Here is a 17,216-nt window from a genome sequence, read left to right on the forward strand (position 1 = left end):
AAGCCTGTTATACTCAGAATCCCTTGGCCTAGGGCAAGGGTCTTCGAGGTTTTTCCACGCCAAGGACCCCTCAGCTGAGAGCGATGAAGCAGGGACCACCCACTACATATTGTATAAAGTGTGTTGCAGATTAAACTTTTTCATAGAATTCATAGCTAGCTTCATTGACTTGTTTGACATCTGTTGTATTTATGTTAATGTGTACTCCACACTAATGAAAGTGCTAGCCGATAAGCAAGAAGCTACAGACTGAGCACTTCATTGAAGAGGAAAAACACACTGCACTTTCTGAAGCAGAAGTCTGAGTAGCTGAACTTCAGGAGAGGGCCCAGAAACTGCAGGAGAGCCAAACACAGATAGCTGGCCTGCATCACCTTTCTGCCACTCGGCATATTGAGAACACAGCCCCATCTACAAGCTTAGTTCATAGATTTTGTGAAAAGGGGGTAAAATTGCATACAGTATAGTGTGCTAACCATTTTACAATGTATTGAGGGTCCAAGTGGTTAACTGAAGGTTTTAAGATGGGATTTACTCAACCTCAAATATTCAAATGTTACAGCTTGAACCCACTTGGTAAATTGTCTCAAGTTAAACATGGGGAAAGGAGGAGGACACAATGATACATTTAAACACTTTTAATTGAAGTCAGACATGATTATTGCCAAACATCCTGATCAAGTGATGAAGTCAGATGTTGCCCGGCCGCTCATTCACTCAATTCGATTTCATTCACTTCTCAAAGTCTTCTGCCGTCGGTGTAACTCTGGTTGAAGTAACTGCATTCTCAGGTCGTTCATCATGGTCGTGTTGGACCCAGCATTCAGGTCTCCGTCTCCTTCTGGGCCTCATTCCAGGCCTCCTTCTCGGCCACCTTCAAGGACTTCCAGTCCAGTCCTCCTAAACCAAGCCTCCATCCAGGTCACCTTCAAGACTTCCGCCATGGCCGCCTTCCCCTTCCTGGCCCTGGCCTCGTCTGCCGCCTTCCCCGCATTGTACGTCTCCATTATTATTAAGTCACTACTAGTTATTCTGCCATCAGTGTTATTCTGGTTGAAATAACTGCTCATAACATTCATCATAGTCTCGTTAGGCTCAGCACTCATGTCGTTAGCCATAGTGATGTTGGGCCCAGCACTCATGTCGTTAGCGGGCCCAGCACCCATGTCGTTAGCCATAGTGATGTTGGGCCCAGCACTCATGTCGTTAGCGGGCCCAGCACCCGCCCTGTCGTTAGCCATAGTGATGTTGGGCCCAGCACTCATGTAGTTAGCGGGCCCAGCACCCGCCCTGTCGTTAGCCATAGTGATGTTGGGCCCAGCACTCATGTCGTTAGCGGGTCCAGCACCCGCCCTGCCGTTAGCCATAGTGATGTTGGGCCCAGCACTCATGTCGTTAGCCATAGTGATGTTGGGCCCAGCACTCATGTCGTTAGCCATAGTGACGTTGGGCTGAATAGTGTATAATCCTGTTGGCAAAATTAGGACATGGAGTTTTTAATACAGCTTAATGACTTAAAAATTTCTTCAAAGCTTGTAAACTAGAGAACCACCAAGACAACCATCAAACTGGGGCAGTGGGGACGATTAGCTTCAATTCTCATTTAAGTGCCAAGTATAGACTCTAGTTTATTGTCATAAGGAAATGCAATGGATCAATGGGATGTCAAGTGAGGGTATTGCAACTCTAGATTCATCCCAGGGCCATTACTATATTATAAAAAACAAATCAAGTGTTGCAAATTGCAGCTACAGCACAAGAAACAGGGTTCAAATCAAGAGGAAAGTGCATAGTATTGCAGCTTTAAGGCTTAATTTGTTAATTTAGTGTGTAGCACAGAGGTGAACAAACTACCAATGACCACCATGGAGTGTACACATGGACCCATTAACCAAAATGACCATTATGGGTCCAGCTGTTTATTCAGGTGGCATCAGGAATGCTCAACCCAAACTATGATGACAGAATTATTAAAACAAGTAAACAGCATTAACATGCACATTGGAAACAAACCAAAAAGCTTTTACCTGGGGCAAACCCAAGACTGAGAAGAACACCAAGATTAAAAGTGCTTAACATTGCTGTCTCTGTTTGAGGAAGAAGCTAGTTAGTGTCTGACTGGTCCTCAGCAGAGGCTTGCTGCTGGTCCCACAGCTGTTCATGATCAGCACTAATCAGTGGAGTCTGTCATTGGACGGGCAAGTTTGGACTATTATAGAATTCATGGGCTATATTCAGTGTTGATTTTGTCGACTAATACTATGATGAAAAATGTGTCGACTACCTTTTTTCATTGACGAAAACTATAAATGGAAACGAAATGAAAATTATGTTAGGGACTAGTGGACAAGAGATCCAGTATAATTCATTTACTTGGTTGCAAATCAAAATTTGCTGTCAACACTGGTTATATTGGTCAAAATGAATTATTCTCTGTGCTTACAAAAATTGTACCACTCCTATAGACAGCTATGTGTGTCCCTGGGTCTGTCTGTCCAAGCATGAAAATAGCGTTATAGCGTCCGTTCACCACCAAGTGTCACTGTTGCACAGCCTAACACGGACATAGACACACACATGCCAGGGAGGAGGGCTTGTACAGTACAATTTAGGCATTTAGCAGACGCTCTTAATCCAGAGCGATTTACATTATGCAAGAACAAAAAGCATGGGAGTACAGTACAGTACAGTACAGTACAGTACAGTACAGTACAGTACAGTACAGTACAGTACCACTCACTTCAGATGGGTCTGATTCTATTTTATTACATTAACTAAAATGTTGGTGAGGCTTGTGTGATTTCTGCATGGCTTTGGCATATATTTAACATCCATTTGTCAGCAATGGTATGTTTGAAAACTGAAATTTGTTCATCAAAGAACTGGATACCTCTTATTACGGGTTTGATTCCAGCTGGGGACGCTGTGGGCGTGTTCTCTCCTCCGTGTCATCAGTGCCCATACCGCAGGTGGGGTTGGCGAAAGGGCCTTTCTGTGTGGAGTTTGCATGTTCTCCCCGTGTCCCCTAGGGTAGTACTAGGTAGCCTCACAAAAAACATGCAATAATCCTGGTCTCTAAACTGCCTCCTCCCGGCCAGCCGGGGCGCCTGGTGGAGGGGAAAGAGGAACTGGTTGGAATAGCGTGTTCCTTCCTTCCTTCCACGCGCTACGTCCGGCCAGGGAAACTCCGCCCTGTCATGTGTAAAGAAGCGGCTTGGACTCCTCATGCATAGAAGGAACCATGAGGTCAGTCCGCTGCTCTGCCCAGGTTGGCAGAGGGAGCGCCCGGGATTATACTAGACAATTGACACTGGGTGAAAAAAAAAATGGGTTGCAAAAATTGTGGGATAAAAAGATTGATTTTAACACAGCCCCGTGCGGGAAACGGTTTTCTCCGTGGTTCGAATCCCAACGGTCCGGTGCGGGACACATAGATGTCCGTTTAGCTCATGTTTTTATTGATTACTTTCTACACACCCGGGCAGCCCTGGTTCATAGCACAACACTCCGATCACGTGATCCCAAAAAAAAAGAAATTGTTCGTATTGTCACGTAATGGCGGCTCGGAGACTCCCATGCGAGTGTATATATGTACAACTCAGGTCAACAGAATCGCAGCATAACAAGCCGATCGCCTCGGTCCACCTCTCATTCCTGTTTCTCCCTTTGTTTCAGGGAGGGGAGGGGATAACCTGACTCCGCCAGAAGCACCTGTGTATGCCTTGATCCCGCCTCTAGCTGCCGCTGATTGGCCAGGCCGTTTTGTGGCCGGAGCATCAAGTCTGCCTGAGAGTTCCCAGATGGGAGCAGGAGGGGGGGAACCCAGTGTACTCTCTGCTGCCCCATCTGGCGGAGTCAGGTTAGGGAGGGGAGGGCTCCCTCCTGTTTGTTTCAGCGGAGGGAGGAGAGGGGTCTTGTGTGTAGTGTGTGACTGTGAGTGTCTGTCGGTCGGATTTCTGTCTCCTTTTTTCTTCATACTCAAACAAGAAAACTATCACGGATTGTATCGTCCCTCGGCGAACGGTTATTTCTTTAGCATGATGATCAACGCCGGTCAGATGGAACAATGCAAATGCGCTGTTGTGTTACGGGAGGTGGGCAGCAACACTAACCGCGTCACAACAGTCTTTCCACCTCGGAGGAAAAAACAGCAACACCACCGTCCCTCGGCGAACTCGGCTAGCCGAGTTGGAACGGTACACAGCGTCTGACATAAAACGGCTCCTAACTAGGCTTTCTGTTCAAGAAGAGTACGTTTTCTACAAAAGCAGGTGTTACATAACGGTAAATGGATTTTACCATCTTCCAGAATGGAAGATGGTAAAACCTATTTAAAATTGGAGTGGACAAGTTAAGCTTTCTTTTGAGGTATGCTGTGTGATTCTCGATATAAGAGAACATTCTTCGTTCAATGCATCACCCTTAGCACCACAAGGCTAGCATGTACACACACACGCACGTGCACACGCACACACACACACACACACACACACACACACACACACACACACACACACACACACACACACACACACACACACACACACACACACACACACACACACACACACACACACACACACACACACACACACACACACAGCCCTGGGGCAAAAATGCACACACTCACAGCCTCATTAGCAGTGGTGGACAGACACAGGAATTTCAAAGACAAATTATATAATTTCGACTGCACTACATTTCTAGGAATGGGAAAACTACATTAATTAACCACTTAAGACCCATTTCAAATATCCCCTGGATCCCCTGGATGCCAATGATGAACCTCTGCCCAGAACGGCCTGTTATAGCACCACCATGAGGCATATTTTGACATTTTTACCTTAACTGCACCAATCTGCATGACACTTTGCATGCACACTCCCTAGAGGCCAAGGAAAAACCTTTGCAACCTTTGTTTTATGCTATAAAACAAAATGTTTACAAAATGTGTTCTCCAGATTCTGTCTATAACCCATAAACAGTCAGTACATTTTATAATTAAATGTTTTTTAAAACCATCCCATCCAAATTATGAAATGGTAAATGGTGGATTTATATAGCACCTTTATCCAAGGCGATTTACAGAGATAACATTCATCCATGCACACACACATTCATACACCGATGGCGGAGGAAACAATGCAAGGCACCAACCTGCACATCGGGAGCAATTAGGGGTTCAGTGTCTTGCTCAAGAAGGACACTTTGACAATCGACACTGGGGGAGCCCGGGATCGAATGCCACACCTCTGTCGTAGGACAGGTGATGACAGAGTACCAGGTGATGTGTAGTACCAGCATTCAAATCCGAGGGGGGTAAAAAATGTCTGGCCTTTTTTGGCCCCTGGTCGTGGAATGATCTACAGTCCAGACTAAAATTGGCTAAAAGTTTCCAAAGGATCATGATGTACAGTCCAACACCTGCACATGTTTGGATATGTACTAGCCTATGTTCATGCCTATTTATTGTCTCCACCAGGCCGAAGGCATGGGGAGAGAGTATGTTTTGCACTCCGTCCGTCCGTCCGTGTGTCCGTCCGTCCGTGTGTCCGTGTGTCCGTCTGTGAACAGCTAATCTCCGGCACCGTTAACCCGGTCGATGCCAAATTTTGCACACACACTCCCTGGATGCCAACGATGAACCTCTGCCCCAAAATTTCCAGAACGGCCTGTTATAGCGCCACCAGGAGGCCGCTTTGTGCAAAACAAGTTTTTGGACAGTACACCTACAGATTTTGTCCAAACATCACGCAAATTGGTACACAGTCTCTCTAGAGCCATTCAACGAAACGGTTTTTCACATTTCTCAGACTCCATCCTGATTGGCTAAGATTGGCTTCCAAAGTTCGCAGGAGTGCTCAGTTTCAAACAAAATGCTGCAAATCATGAACACATCGTGTGATTTCCGTGAAATTGCGCACGCACATTCCCACTAGGCCGAGGAAGAAATGCCACGAGAACATTTTCAACTCAGCCTCATGGTGGCGCTATAACTGGCCGAAAAGTGTTTTTACCTCCAACTGCACGGAATTGTGGATAACTTTGTATGCCAACTCCCTAGAGGCCAAGGAAAAACCTTTGCCTGGAATTCTTCATATCTGCTCTTTATAGCGCCACCAGGAGGCCGACATATGTAAAACACATTTTCTAATATTACTCCTTCAGATGTTATCCAAATTTCACGCAAATCAGTACACATGCTCTCCATAGTCATGTGATCAATACGGGTTTGTTTGATTTCTCATAATCCACCTTCATTGCCTACGATTGGCTGATAAACTTTTCAGGAGTAGCCCGCTTTGTACCCGTTTTGTACAAATCGCCACAACGACTCAACGCAGTGTCCGATTGTGGTGAAACTGCATGCATATTCCCACTAGGCTGAGGACGAAATGCCACTTGACAGTTTTCAAATCAGCCTCATGGTGGCGCTACAACAGGCCAAGCCGTGACACACACACACACACACACACACACACACACACACACACACACACACGATTATATTACTCCTAAACATTTTTCCAAACATCACACACACTCCTATCCTCCTGGTGGAGACCTGTGCCCAGAAGGGCACTTTTTCTAGTTTATTTATGTATTGGTTCAGATCGTGTAGATTGTGCATATGGTGTATTTTGCCCTGCTACTAAATAGTAGGACTGGGGACCTTTTGTATTTATTCATAGGTACTGTAAGATGTATTCTGGATGTTGTATTTGCTGGTCCAAAATGTAACATTGATGATGTGGTATTGAAGTGTAATTTTATTTCTGCCTCTTGGCCAGTTCCCCCCACCCAGACGCAGTTTCAATGTGTTTTTACTGGTTAAATAAAGGTTAAAAAAACGACTCTTCCACTCATTAGGGCTGATCATGAACAGCTGTGGGACCAGCAGCAAGCCTTAAAACCTCTGCTGAGGGCAGGGCAGCCACTCACTTCATTCTTCCTCAGCATTTCTTATTGTAGAGCAATGGCCAAGTGTTGCAACCTTGTTCTCCTGCCGCTGGTGCTTTATTGGTTTGCCCAAGGTAAAAGCTTTTTGTTTCCAATGTGCATTAATTCAATTGTACGTCTGTTGCAGATTTATAGGAAGACTAAACAATGTTTGAGAAATGTTATAATTGCTGGTAGTTTGGAGGGAGCATTCATTCTATGATGTCACCTGAACATACAGCTCCAGAGAATGAATTCTAATCATTTATGTCTGTCTATGTCTATGATATGATGACTCAGGATGAGTTTATAGTGTAAATGTTAGTGTTTCTGTATCATAATGGGCTCTATGTTGGAATGTATGCTTTCTTTCTTCACTGGTCTTTACAAAGTTGCCAATTTTACTAATTAACATATGCTATAGGCCTACCATACAGATTGCATAGGTTACATTGTATTAACATGCAGGACTCTGCCATACAGATTGGACAAACTTACCAAACTTACTTGGTCACAAAACGTCACATGGTGCTGCTTTAATTAGTATGATTGGTAAGACCTGTTAAGGAAGCTGCTGTGCATGATAGTACTCTGCACTTAAAGAGATATATCTAGTTCACCCCCAAAATGACTGGGGATTTTTTTTGTTGCATTCTTAAAGGGGCATTCCACTCATTTTCAACATTATACTATGTAATTAATATACCTTAGAGCTGTTGTGTGGAAATAATAAAAAAGTCCCCCCATCCTGTGTTTCCTAGAACTAGAGGTCTGAAAAAAATCATTAACATGGTGAAACACATCTTGATGACATCATCAAGATGTGTTTCACCATGTTAATGATTCTTTTCATAATTACAGTTCTAGGAAACACAAAATGGGGGGACTTTTTTTATTATTTCCACACAACCGCTCTAAGGTATGTTAATGACATAGTAAAATGTTGAAAATGGGTGGTTTTCCCCTTTAAGCCAATAATTTGACCAGTAGTGGGTCCCTATTGAGACACAGAGGGCAGTATTATGTGTGTCTTAAGTACCAGGTCTTATTACTTAACTTAAGACCTGGAGGTGTGGTCAATGCTGTTTGGCCACTCAGAATAGCCAAATGGCATTGATCACGCCTCCAGGTCTTAAGTTAAGTAATAAGACCTGGTACTTAAGACACGCATAATACTGCCCAGAGTCTGTTGTTGTTAAAGTAAACCATCCCTTTACATGGGCATTGAAGCTAATCATCCCGCTGCCCCAGTTTGATTGCAGTGTTGCTTCTGTAGTTTACAAACTTTAAGTCATAGCTGCAATTTGCAACTCTAGATTTTTTTATAATGGGATGAATCTAGAGTTGCAATACCCTCCATTGACTCCCCACTCATCCAATTTGGTTTGTGATCTGCTTGTCTTAAACAATGTTAAACTCACCAACATTGCAGCTGTAGTCCAAGCTTGAATTATCCTCTTTCAATCTGCCGAGCTTGTTTTTCATAAAAATCCCCCGTAGACATGTTATGAGCTACTTTCTGTCAAGACATCCTCTGCAGGTGATTCTTTTTCTAAGTGTTGCAGTTTGGAAGCACTCGTTTTTGTTAACGGGTCGCGCTTCTGCCTCCTGCATTATGTGCGAATTCGAAACAGGTGGTACGCTGGGCCGTTCAGTGACTTATGGCGAGTGCTTCCAAACTCCAGCACTTAGAAAAATAATCACCTGCACAGAATTTCAAAGGACAGTTGGCGACCCTAAATGGTGACAGCCAGGCCTACACTGACCTTAAAGGGGCATTCCACTCATTTTCAACATTTTACTACGTCATTAATTATACCATAGAGCTGTTGTGTGGAAATAATAAAAAAGGACCCCCCCCCCCCACCACCAAGTGTCACTGTTGCACAGCCTAACACTGACAGACACACACAGGCCAGGGAGGGCTTGTACAGTACAGCACCACTCACTTCATATGGGTCTGATGTTGTTTTTTTATTACATTAACTAAAATGTTGGTGAGGCTTGTGTGATTTCTGCATGGCGTTGGCCTTTGGTTCACCCTATTTAACATCTATTTGTCAGCAATGGGTTTGAAAACTGAAATTTGTTCATCAAATAACTGAATACCTCTTACGGGTTTGATTCCAGCTGGGGACGCTGTGGACGTGTTCTCTCCTCCGTGTCATCAGTGCCCATACCGCAGGTGGGGTTGGCGAAAGGGCCTTTCTGTGTGGAGTTTGCATGTTCTCCCCGTGTCCCCTATGGTAGTACTAGGTAGCCTCACAAAAAACATGCAATAATCCTGGTCTCTAAACTGCCTCCTCCGGGGCGCCTGGTGGAGGGGAAAGAGGAACTGGTTGGAATAGCGTGTTCCTTACTTCCTTCCACGCGCCACGTCCAACCGGGGAAACTCCGCCCTGTCAGGTGAAAAGAAGCGGCTAGGACTCATGCATAGAAGGAACCATGAAGTCAGTCCGCTGCTCTCCCCAGGTTGGCAAAGGGAGCGCCCGGGATTATACTAGACAATTGACACTGGGTGAAAAATAAAATGGGTTGCAAAAATTGTGGGATAAAAAGATTGATTTTAACACAGCCCCGTGCGGGAAACGGTTTTCTCCGTGGTTCGAATCCCAACGGTCCGGTGCGGGACACATAGATGTCCGTTTAGCGCATGTTTTTTTATTGATTACTTTCAATCGCCTTTCTACACACCCGGGCAATTTATCAACCAGCCCTGGCTCATAGCGCAACACTCCGATCACGTGATCCCCCCCCCCAAAAAAAGAAAAAAAATCCTCTCCCCCTCCCTTCCTGAAAACAGGACGGGAGGGGGGAGGCGTATTGTCACGTAATGGTGGCTCGGAGACTCCCATGCGAGTGTATATGTACAACTCAGGTCAACAGAATCGCTGCATAACAAGCCGATCGCCTCGGTCCACCTCTCATTCCTGTTTCTCCCTTTGTTTCAGGAAGGGGAGGGGATAACCTGACTCCGCCAGAAGCACTGTGTATGCCTTGATCCCGCCTCTAGCTGCCGCTGATTGGCCAGGCCGTTTTGTGGCCGGAGCATCAAGTCTGCCTGAGAGTTCCCAGATGGGAGCAGGAGGGGGGGAACCCAGTGTACTCTCTGCTGCCCCATCTGGCGGAGTCAGGTTAGGGAGGGGAGGGCTCCCTCCTGTTTGTTTCAGCGGAGGGAGGAGAGGGGTCTTGTGTGTAGTGTGTGACTGTGAGTGTCTGTCGGTCGGATTTCTGTCTCCTTTTTTCTTCATACTCAAACAAGAAAACTATCACGGATTGTATCGTCCCTCGGCGAACGGTTATTTCTTTAGCATGATGATCAACGCCGGTCAGATGGAACAATGCAAATGCGCTGTTGTGTTACGGGAGGTGGGCAGCAACACTAACCGCGTCACAACAGTCTTTCCACCTCGGAGGAAAAAACAGCAACACCACCGTCCCTCGGCGAACTCGGCTAGCCGAGTTGGAACGGTACACAGCGTCTGACATAAAACGGCTCCTAACTAGGCTTTCTGTTCAAGAAGAGAACGTTTTCTACAAAAGCAGGTGTTACATAACGGTAAATGGATTTTACCATCTTCCAGAATGGAAGATGGTAAAACCTATTTAAAATTGGAGTGGACAAGTTAAGCTTTCTTTTGAGGTATGCTGTGTGATTCTCGATATAAGAGAACATTCTTCGTTCAATGCATCACCCTTAGCACCACAAGGCTAGCATGTACACACACACACACACACACACACACACACACACACACAGCCCTGGGGCAAAAATGCACACACTCACAGCCTCATTAGCAGTGGTGGACAGACACAGGAATTTCAAAGACAAATTATATAATTTCGACTGCACTACATTTCTAGGAATGGGAAAACTACATTAATAACCACTTAAGACCCATTTCAAATAGACATAGACATAGCAGATCTACAAGATAAATGCACTTGTTGATCTGATCTGAAACATTTTCGGGTAATGTCTGATAAAGAAGAAAAGCTGAACAATACAATTATATTTTCAATTTGTAAGTTTGAATGCTGCGTGCTTGGCCCACCAATAATAGTTATTGGTGGGCCAATAATGTCACGTAATGGTGGCTCGGAGACTCCCATGCGAGTGTATATATGTACAACTCAGGTCAACAGTAATGTCTGATAAAGAAGAAAAGCTGAACAATACAATTATATTTTCAATTTGTAAGTTTGAATGCTGCGTGCTTGGCCCACCAATAATAGTTATTGTTTATTATTGTGTGTGTCCGTCCGGTCGATGCCAAACTTTGCGCACACACACCCCCTGGATGCCAATGATGAACCTCTGCCCCAAATTGTCCAGAACGGCCTGTTATAGCACCACCATGAGGCATATTTTGACATTTTTACCTTAACTGCACCAATCTGCATGACACTTTGCATGCACACTCCCTAGAGGCCAAGGAAAAACATTTGCAACCTTTGTTTTGCTATAAAACAAAACGTTTACAAAATGTGTTTGTTAAACACATTTTACTCCTCCAGATTCTGTCTATAACCCATAGACAGTACATTTTATAATTAAATGTTTTTTAAAACCATCCCATCCAAATAATGAAATGGTAAATGGTGCATTTATATAGCACCTTTATCCATGACGATTTACAGAGATAACATTCATCCATGCACACACACATTCATACACCGATGGCGGAGGAAACAATGCAAGGCACCAACCTGCACATCGGGAGCAATTAGGGGTTCAGTGTCTTGCTCAAGGAGGACACTTTGACAATCGACACTGGGGGAGCCCGGGATCGAATGCCACACCTCTGTCGTAGGTGATGACAGACAGGTGATGATGACAGACAGGTGAGCCACTCTTCCACTCATTAGGGCTGATCATGAACAGCTGTGGGACCACCAGCAAGCCTTAAAACCTCTGCTGAGGGCAGGGCAGCCACTCACGTCATTCTTCCTCAGCATTTCTTATTGTAGAGCAATGGCCACGTTTTGCAACCTTGTTCTCCTGCCGCTGGTGCTTTATTGGTTTGCCCAAGGTAAAAGCTTTTTGTTTCCAATGTGCATTAATTAAATTGTAGGTCTGTTGCAGATTTATAGGAAGACTAAACAATGTTTGAGAAATGTTATAATTGCTGGTCGTTTGGCGGGAGCATTCATTCTATGATGTCACCTGAACATACAGCCCCAGAGAATGAATTCTAATAATTTATGTCTGTCTATGATATGATGACTCGGGATGAGTTTATAGTGTAAATGTTAGTGTTTCTGTATCATAATGGGCTCTATGTTGGAATGTATGCTTTCTTTCTTCACTGGTCTTTACAAAGTTGCCAATTTTACTAATTAACATACGCTATAGGCCTACCATACAGATTGCATAGGTTACATTGTATTAACATGCAGGACTCTGCCATACAGATTGGACAAATTTACCAAACTTACTTGGTCACAAAACGTCACATGGTGCTGCTTTAATTAGTATGATTGGTAAGACCTGTTAAGGAAGCTGCTGTGCATGATAGTACTCTGCACTTAAAGAGATATCTAGTTCACCCCCAAAATGACTGGAGATTTTTTTGTTGCATTCTTAAGCCAATCATTTGACCAGTAGTGGTTCCCTATTGCGACACAGAGGGCAGTATTATGCGTGTCTTAAGTACCAGGTCTTATTACTTAACACTTTGATTGCTACAAGATCTCGGCAGGCCTATTTGGATGTTGCTACCGTTTAACATTGCACAAAGGCCTTGTTCGGGGGCCCACAGCAAAATGTTCTCTTATAGCGAGAATCACACGCATACATCAAAAGAAAGCTGAACTTGTCCACTTCAATTTAAAAAATACATTTTGATTTTACCATCTTCTATTCTGGAGATATTGACCTTTTTGCAACACCTGCATTTGCCTGGAAGTGGTTATCTTGAACAGCGAGCAGAGTTATGGATGGTTTAAAGTCAGAGACATTGACAGGCAGATATAAAATTGAACCCAATAAATATCCTATACATCCTATACACCGAATGAAAGCCCTGAATGTGTACTTTTACGAGGAAAACAGTATACATTGATCCCATCTACAGTTAGACAGTAATTGGTTATTGAATGCAGCTTGTGCCCACCAGATAACTTCAGAGAAGACATGGACGTGAACTCCTCAATATTCACAAAATAAGGCCTATAGCGACATATAAATACTATATACCGTATGAAACAGAAGACTCTCTGCTTTCATAAGAAAAAAACTTCTACTGTAGTAATAATAAAAATCACACCCATGTGAAGTGAGTGGTGCAACTCTGTCCCATATTCTGTTCTCTGCTTATTCAATACAGCTCGCTATATACGGACTGAGGCAGAAAGTCATGTAAACCTTTTATTTACAGTTTGGTCTGTAAACTTCTACTGTAATAATAAAAATCACACCCCTGTGAAGTGAGCGGTGCAACTGTTCTCTACAGTTGCACCGCGCAACTGTAGAGAACAGTTGCACCGCTCACTTCACAGGGGTGTGATTTTTAGACCAAACTGTAAATAAAAGGTTTACATGACTTTCTGTCTCAGTCCGTATATAGCGAGCTGTAGTGAATAAGTACAGAACAGTTGCAACGCTCACTTCACAGGGGTGTGATTTTTATTATTACAGTATAAGTTTACAGACCAAACTGTAAATAAAAGGTTTACATGACTTTCTGCCTCAGTCCGTATATAGCGAGCTGTATTGAATAAGCAGAGAACAGAATATGGGACAGAGTTGCACCACTCACTTCACATGGGTGTGATTTTTATTATTACTACAGTAGAAGTTTTTTTCTTATGAAAGCAGAGAGTCTTCTGTTTCATACGGTGTATATAGTATTTATATGTCGCTATAGGCCTTATTTTGTGAATATTGAGTTCGGGTCCATGTCTTCTCTGCAGTTATATCTGGTGGGCGCAATGTGCATCCACCCAGTAACCAATTTATGACAAACTGTACATGGGATCAATGTTTACTCTTTTCCTCGTAAAAGTACACATTCAGGGCTTTCATTCGGTGTATAGGATGTATAGCATATTTATTGTGTTTATTGTTATATCTGCCTGTCAATGTCTGACTATAAACCTTCATAACTCTGCTTTCTTTAGATGATGATTCACTGCTTTCATTGTTTTGATCGCAGTAACATGGGGGGGGGGGGGGGGGGGGGGGGGTCATGGGCACATTGGGCAGCAAAAGTCTTGATCGTACGGCTATAAAAAGTCCCATTCCACCGTTCGGTTCAGAACTATAGTATAACGGTGAGACGCGTTGTCATCATGAGCTGATTTTGTTTTTCAAGCTAGTATAGGGGAACATGCCTGGGCATGCACAGTTTAGGACGCGGAAAAGTTCGTTATACATTACACCCGGGTCGATTACGTCCCCGACGCGTTCATTGCGGTCTTATCACTACAATTATAATGAATAAAAAAGCGTTACAATCACACGTCCGAGCGATCTCCGATTATGACGGCTCTGCATGGCGATACGTGATCCCCCAACGGTAGACTGTCTGTTGTCATGGCGGCCCCTCTCGATACTGTAGTTCGTTTGTTAGTTCGTAGTATTGTAGGCTCGGGGATCGTTTGGTCGCTACAGTATGAAGAAGTAAACATGCATCTGTCCATGTGTGTTGCAGACGTTGTGCAATGCCGATCTGGTGCAGAATCTGCAGCTCATGTGTTAGGCAGCGTAACAGCGTTCCGTTCATCATGTTTTTTTCCGAGACATGAGCCCCCATCTCGCAAGGCCCTCCTCCTGCAGGAGAAACAGGAGGGGAGGGGGGAATCGAGTATTATAGTGTTGGGTAAAAGCCAATAGGTGGAGGAAAGCCTGGTGAGGCGAGGTTAGGTGAAATTTGATTCTTTTCACACACCGACTAGATCGGCATGGGCGCATCCATTTTAGACTGGCTTCTACACGTAAAGCGGCCCGCCCTCCTGTTTTCAGGAGGGGAGGGTTTTTTTTTTTTTTTTTTTTTTTTCTGATCACGTGAGCGGGACTAAGCAGCAATGACAGGGGGATGGTTCTTCATTGTCCGGGTGGGTAAAAAGATGAATGAAAGTATGCTATAAAAAAGTGATTAGAACGTATGGATACGTATAATTAATTGATAACGTATTGATACGCGATTAGCGTCGGCTGTGTTAACTTAAGACCTGGAGTTGTGGTCAATGCTGTTTGGCCACTCAGAATAGCCAAATGGCATTGATCACGCCTCCAGGTCTTAAGTTAAGTAATAAGACCTGGTACTTAAGACACACATAATGCTGCCCAGAGTCTGTTGTTGTTAAAGTAAACCATCCCTTTACATGGGCATTGAAGCTAATCATCCCCGCTGCCCCAGTTTGATTGCAGTGTTGCTTCTGTAGTTTACAAACTTTAAGTCATAGCCGCAATTTGCAACTCTAGATTTTTTTATAATGGGATGAATCTAGAGTTGCAATACCCTCCATTGACTCCCCACTCATCCAATTTGGTTTGTGATCTGCTTGTCTTAAACAACGTTAAACTCACCAACATTGCAGCTGTAGTCCAAGCTTGAATTATCCTCTTTCAATCTGCCGAGCTTGTTTTTCATAAAAATCCCCCGTAGACATGTTATGAGCTACTTTCTGTCAAGACATCCTCTGCAGGTGATTCTTAAGTGTTGCAGTTTGGAAGCACTCGTTTTTGTTAACGGGTCGCGCTGCTGCCTCCTGCATTATGTGCGAAATCGAAACAGGTGGTACGCTGGGCCGTTCAGTGACTTATGGCGAGTGCTTCCAAACTCCAGCCCTTAGAAAAAGAATCACCTGCACAGAATTTATTGACAAAGTAGCTCATAACATGTCTACGGGGGATTTTTATGAAAAACAAGCTCGGCAGATTGAAAGAGGATAATTCAAGCTTGGACTACAGCTGCAATGTTGGTGAGTTTAACGTTGTTTAAGACAAGCAGATCACAAACCAAATTGGATGAGTGGGGAGTCAATGGAGGGTTGCAACTCTAGATTCATCCCATTGTAAGCAAATCTAGAGTTGCAAACTGCGGCTATTTAAGTCAGTGCTTAAATGTTGGTGAAAAGATGGAGTCCTGTACTGCCTCTACTAATGAGGTAGCAGGTTTCAGAATCTCGAGTAACGACTCACTGAATACACTTCTCCCCAGACCTTCTGATGTGCTCATACTCTTTCCTCTGTCTCCAGTCATGTCTGTTCTCAGTTTTGTTCACTTCCCATTGTTGTCGACGCTCTGTTGTTTTTGTCTCGCTACTTGTATTTTATTTCCTTGTTTTGTGGTGAATACTTGTAGTATTTTATTTCCTTGTTTTATTGTGAATACTAAATGTATGTGAAGTTGTTTGTGTGTATGAGTGTATAATATATATATATATATATATATATATATATATATATATATATATATATATTCTGTGAAAGTATGAAACAGCTGAGGTTGTGAAAAAAAAAGAAAAAAAGCAGTTGTAAGAAAAATGTATGCTTTTAATTCTGTGAAGTTGCCTAAACTGAAATAAAAACAAAGTTAAAAAAATAAAAAAACTCACAATGTCTTGTGGTAACCTGTCTACAGGATGCTGTGTACAGGATGCTGTCTACAAGAGTCTGCCCAACAACACCATGGAGAATCCCACCAACGTCATGACTGACACCAGCAGCATGGTGAGAGGTGGGCCGACTATCACAGACGGCACCAACATTATTAACGTGAACGTAATGACGGGACCAACGCCGCAGGACCAGAAGTTATCTGGCCAAAGAAGTCTTTGGCAAAGGAGTTGGCAAAGGAGAGAGAGTCTTAGGGGGTAGTTTATTTGGCACCAGGATGCTATTTGTGTGGGAATCTCCCTCCATACAAGCCCATTTGACTGATTTCTATGTAAACTATTTCTATGAACCAGAGCAACCGTCCATTACTATGCATTGTCCTGTCCAAATAAACAAAAAAGTATGAACTGAACTTCATTGCATCACATTTATTTTCAATACGAACCTTTAAACTGGCTTTGAGTGTTGCATTTATTGACTGTGCTTGAGTGTTTTGGGTTTAAATAATTTCCTATCTTTATTGAAGTGTACAGATTTACTATATATATATATATATATATATATATATATATATCCCTGTGTTAACTTGGTACTGTACCGATTCAGAACGGGGATTTTCAGGGTCGGCCTCTGGTCTTAATGGGTTTTTTTAAGGGACGATTCTGTATTTCAAAGGACAGTTGGCGAACCTAAATGGTGACCGCCAGGCCTA

At 43.6% G+C, this 17,216-nt stretch overlaps 1 protein-coding gene and 1 long non-coding RNA gene across 2 annotated transcripts; one reads left to right on the top strand and one right to left on the bottom strand.

Annotated features, from left to right (window-relative positions):
• Positions 1 to 623: 623 nt before the first annotated feature.
• LOC306912979 (uncharacterized protein) lies at positions 624 to 2,165 on the bottom strand. The gene is made up of 2 exons (XM_079489469.1): positions 2,028 to 2,165; positions 624 to 1,468 (listed from the first exon to the last, which is right to left on the bottom strand). Exons 1-2 carry the CDS (start codon positions 2,077 to 2,079, stop codon positions 849 to 851), a joined length of 672 nt encoding a protein of 223 aa, XP_079345595.1. The 5' UTR covers positions 2,080 to 2,165; the 3' UTR covers positions 624 to 848.
• Positions 2,166 to 11,822: 9,657 nt separating this feature from the next.
• Positions 11,823 to 16,916, top strand: LOC306912787. The gene is made up of 2 exons (XR_013788444.1): positions 11,823 to 11,972; positions 16,530 to 16,916. It is a non-coding gene; the product is annotated as an uncharacterized lncRNA (long non-coding RNA).
• Positions 16,917 to 17,216: the final 300 nt, after the last annotated feature.

The sequence above is a fragment of the Electrona antarctica genome (assembly GCF_951216825.1).
Source record: "Electrona antarctica genome assembly, chromosome: 20".
NCBI lineage: Eukaryota > Metazoa > Chordata > Actinopteri > Myctophiformes > Myctophidae > Electrona > Electrona antarctica.

What these genes read in the sequence shown, in the direction of transcription:
- LOC306912979 (XM_079489469.1), bottom strand. Translation starts at nt 2,079, where the DNA reads ATGTTAAGCACTTTTAATCTTGGTGTTCTTCTCAGTCTTGGGTTTGCC. An exon ending in CAGTCTTGGGTTTGCCCCAG is followed by an intron (nt 1,469 to 2,027) that starts GTAAAAGCTTTT and finishes TTTTGCCAACAG; the next exon opens with GATTATACACTATTCAGCCC.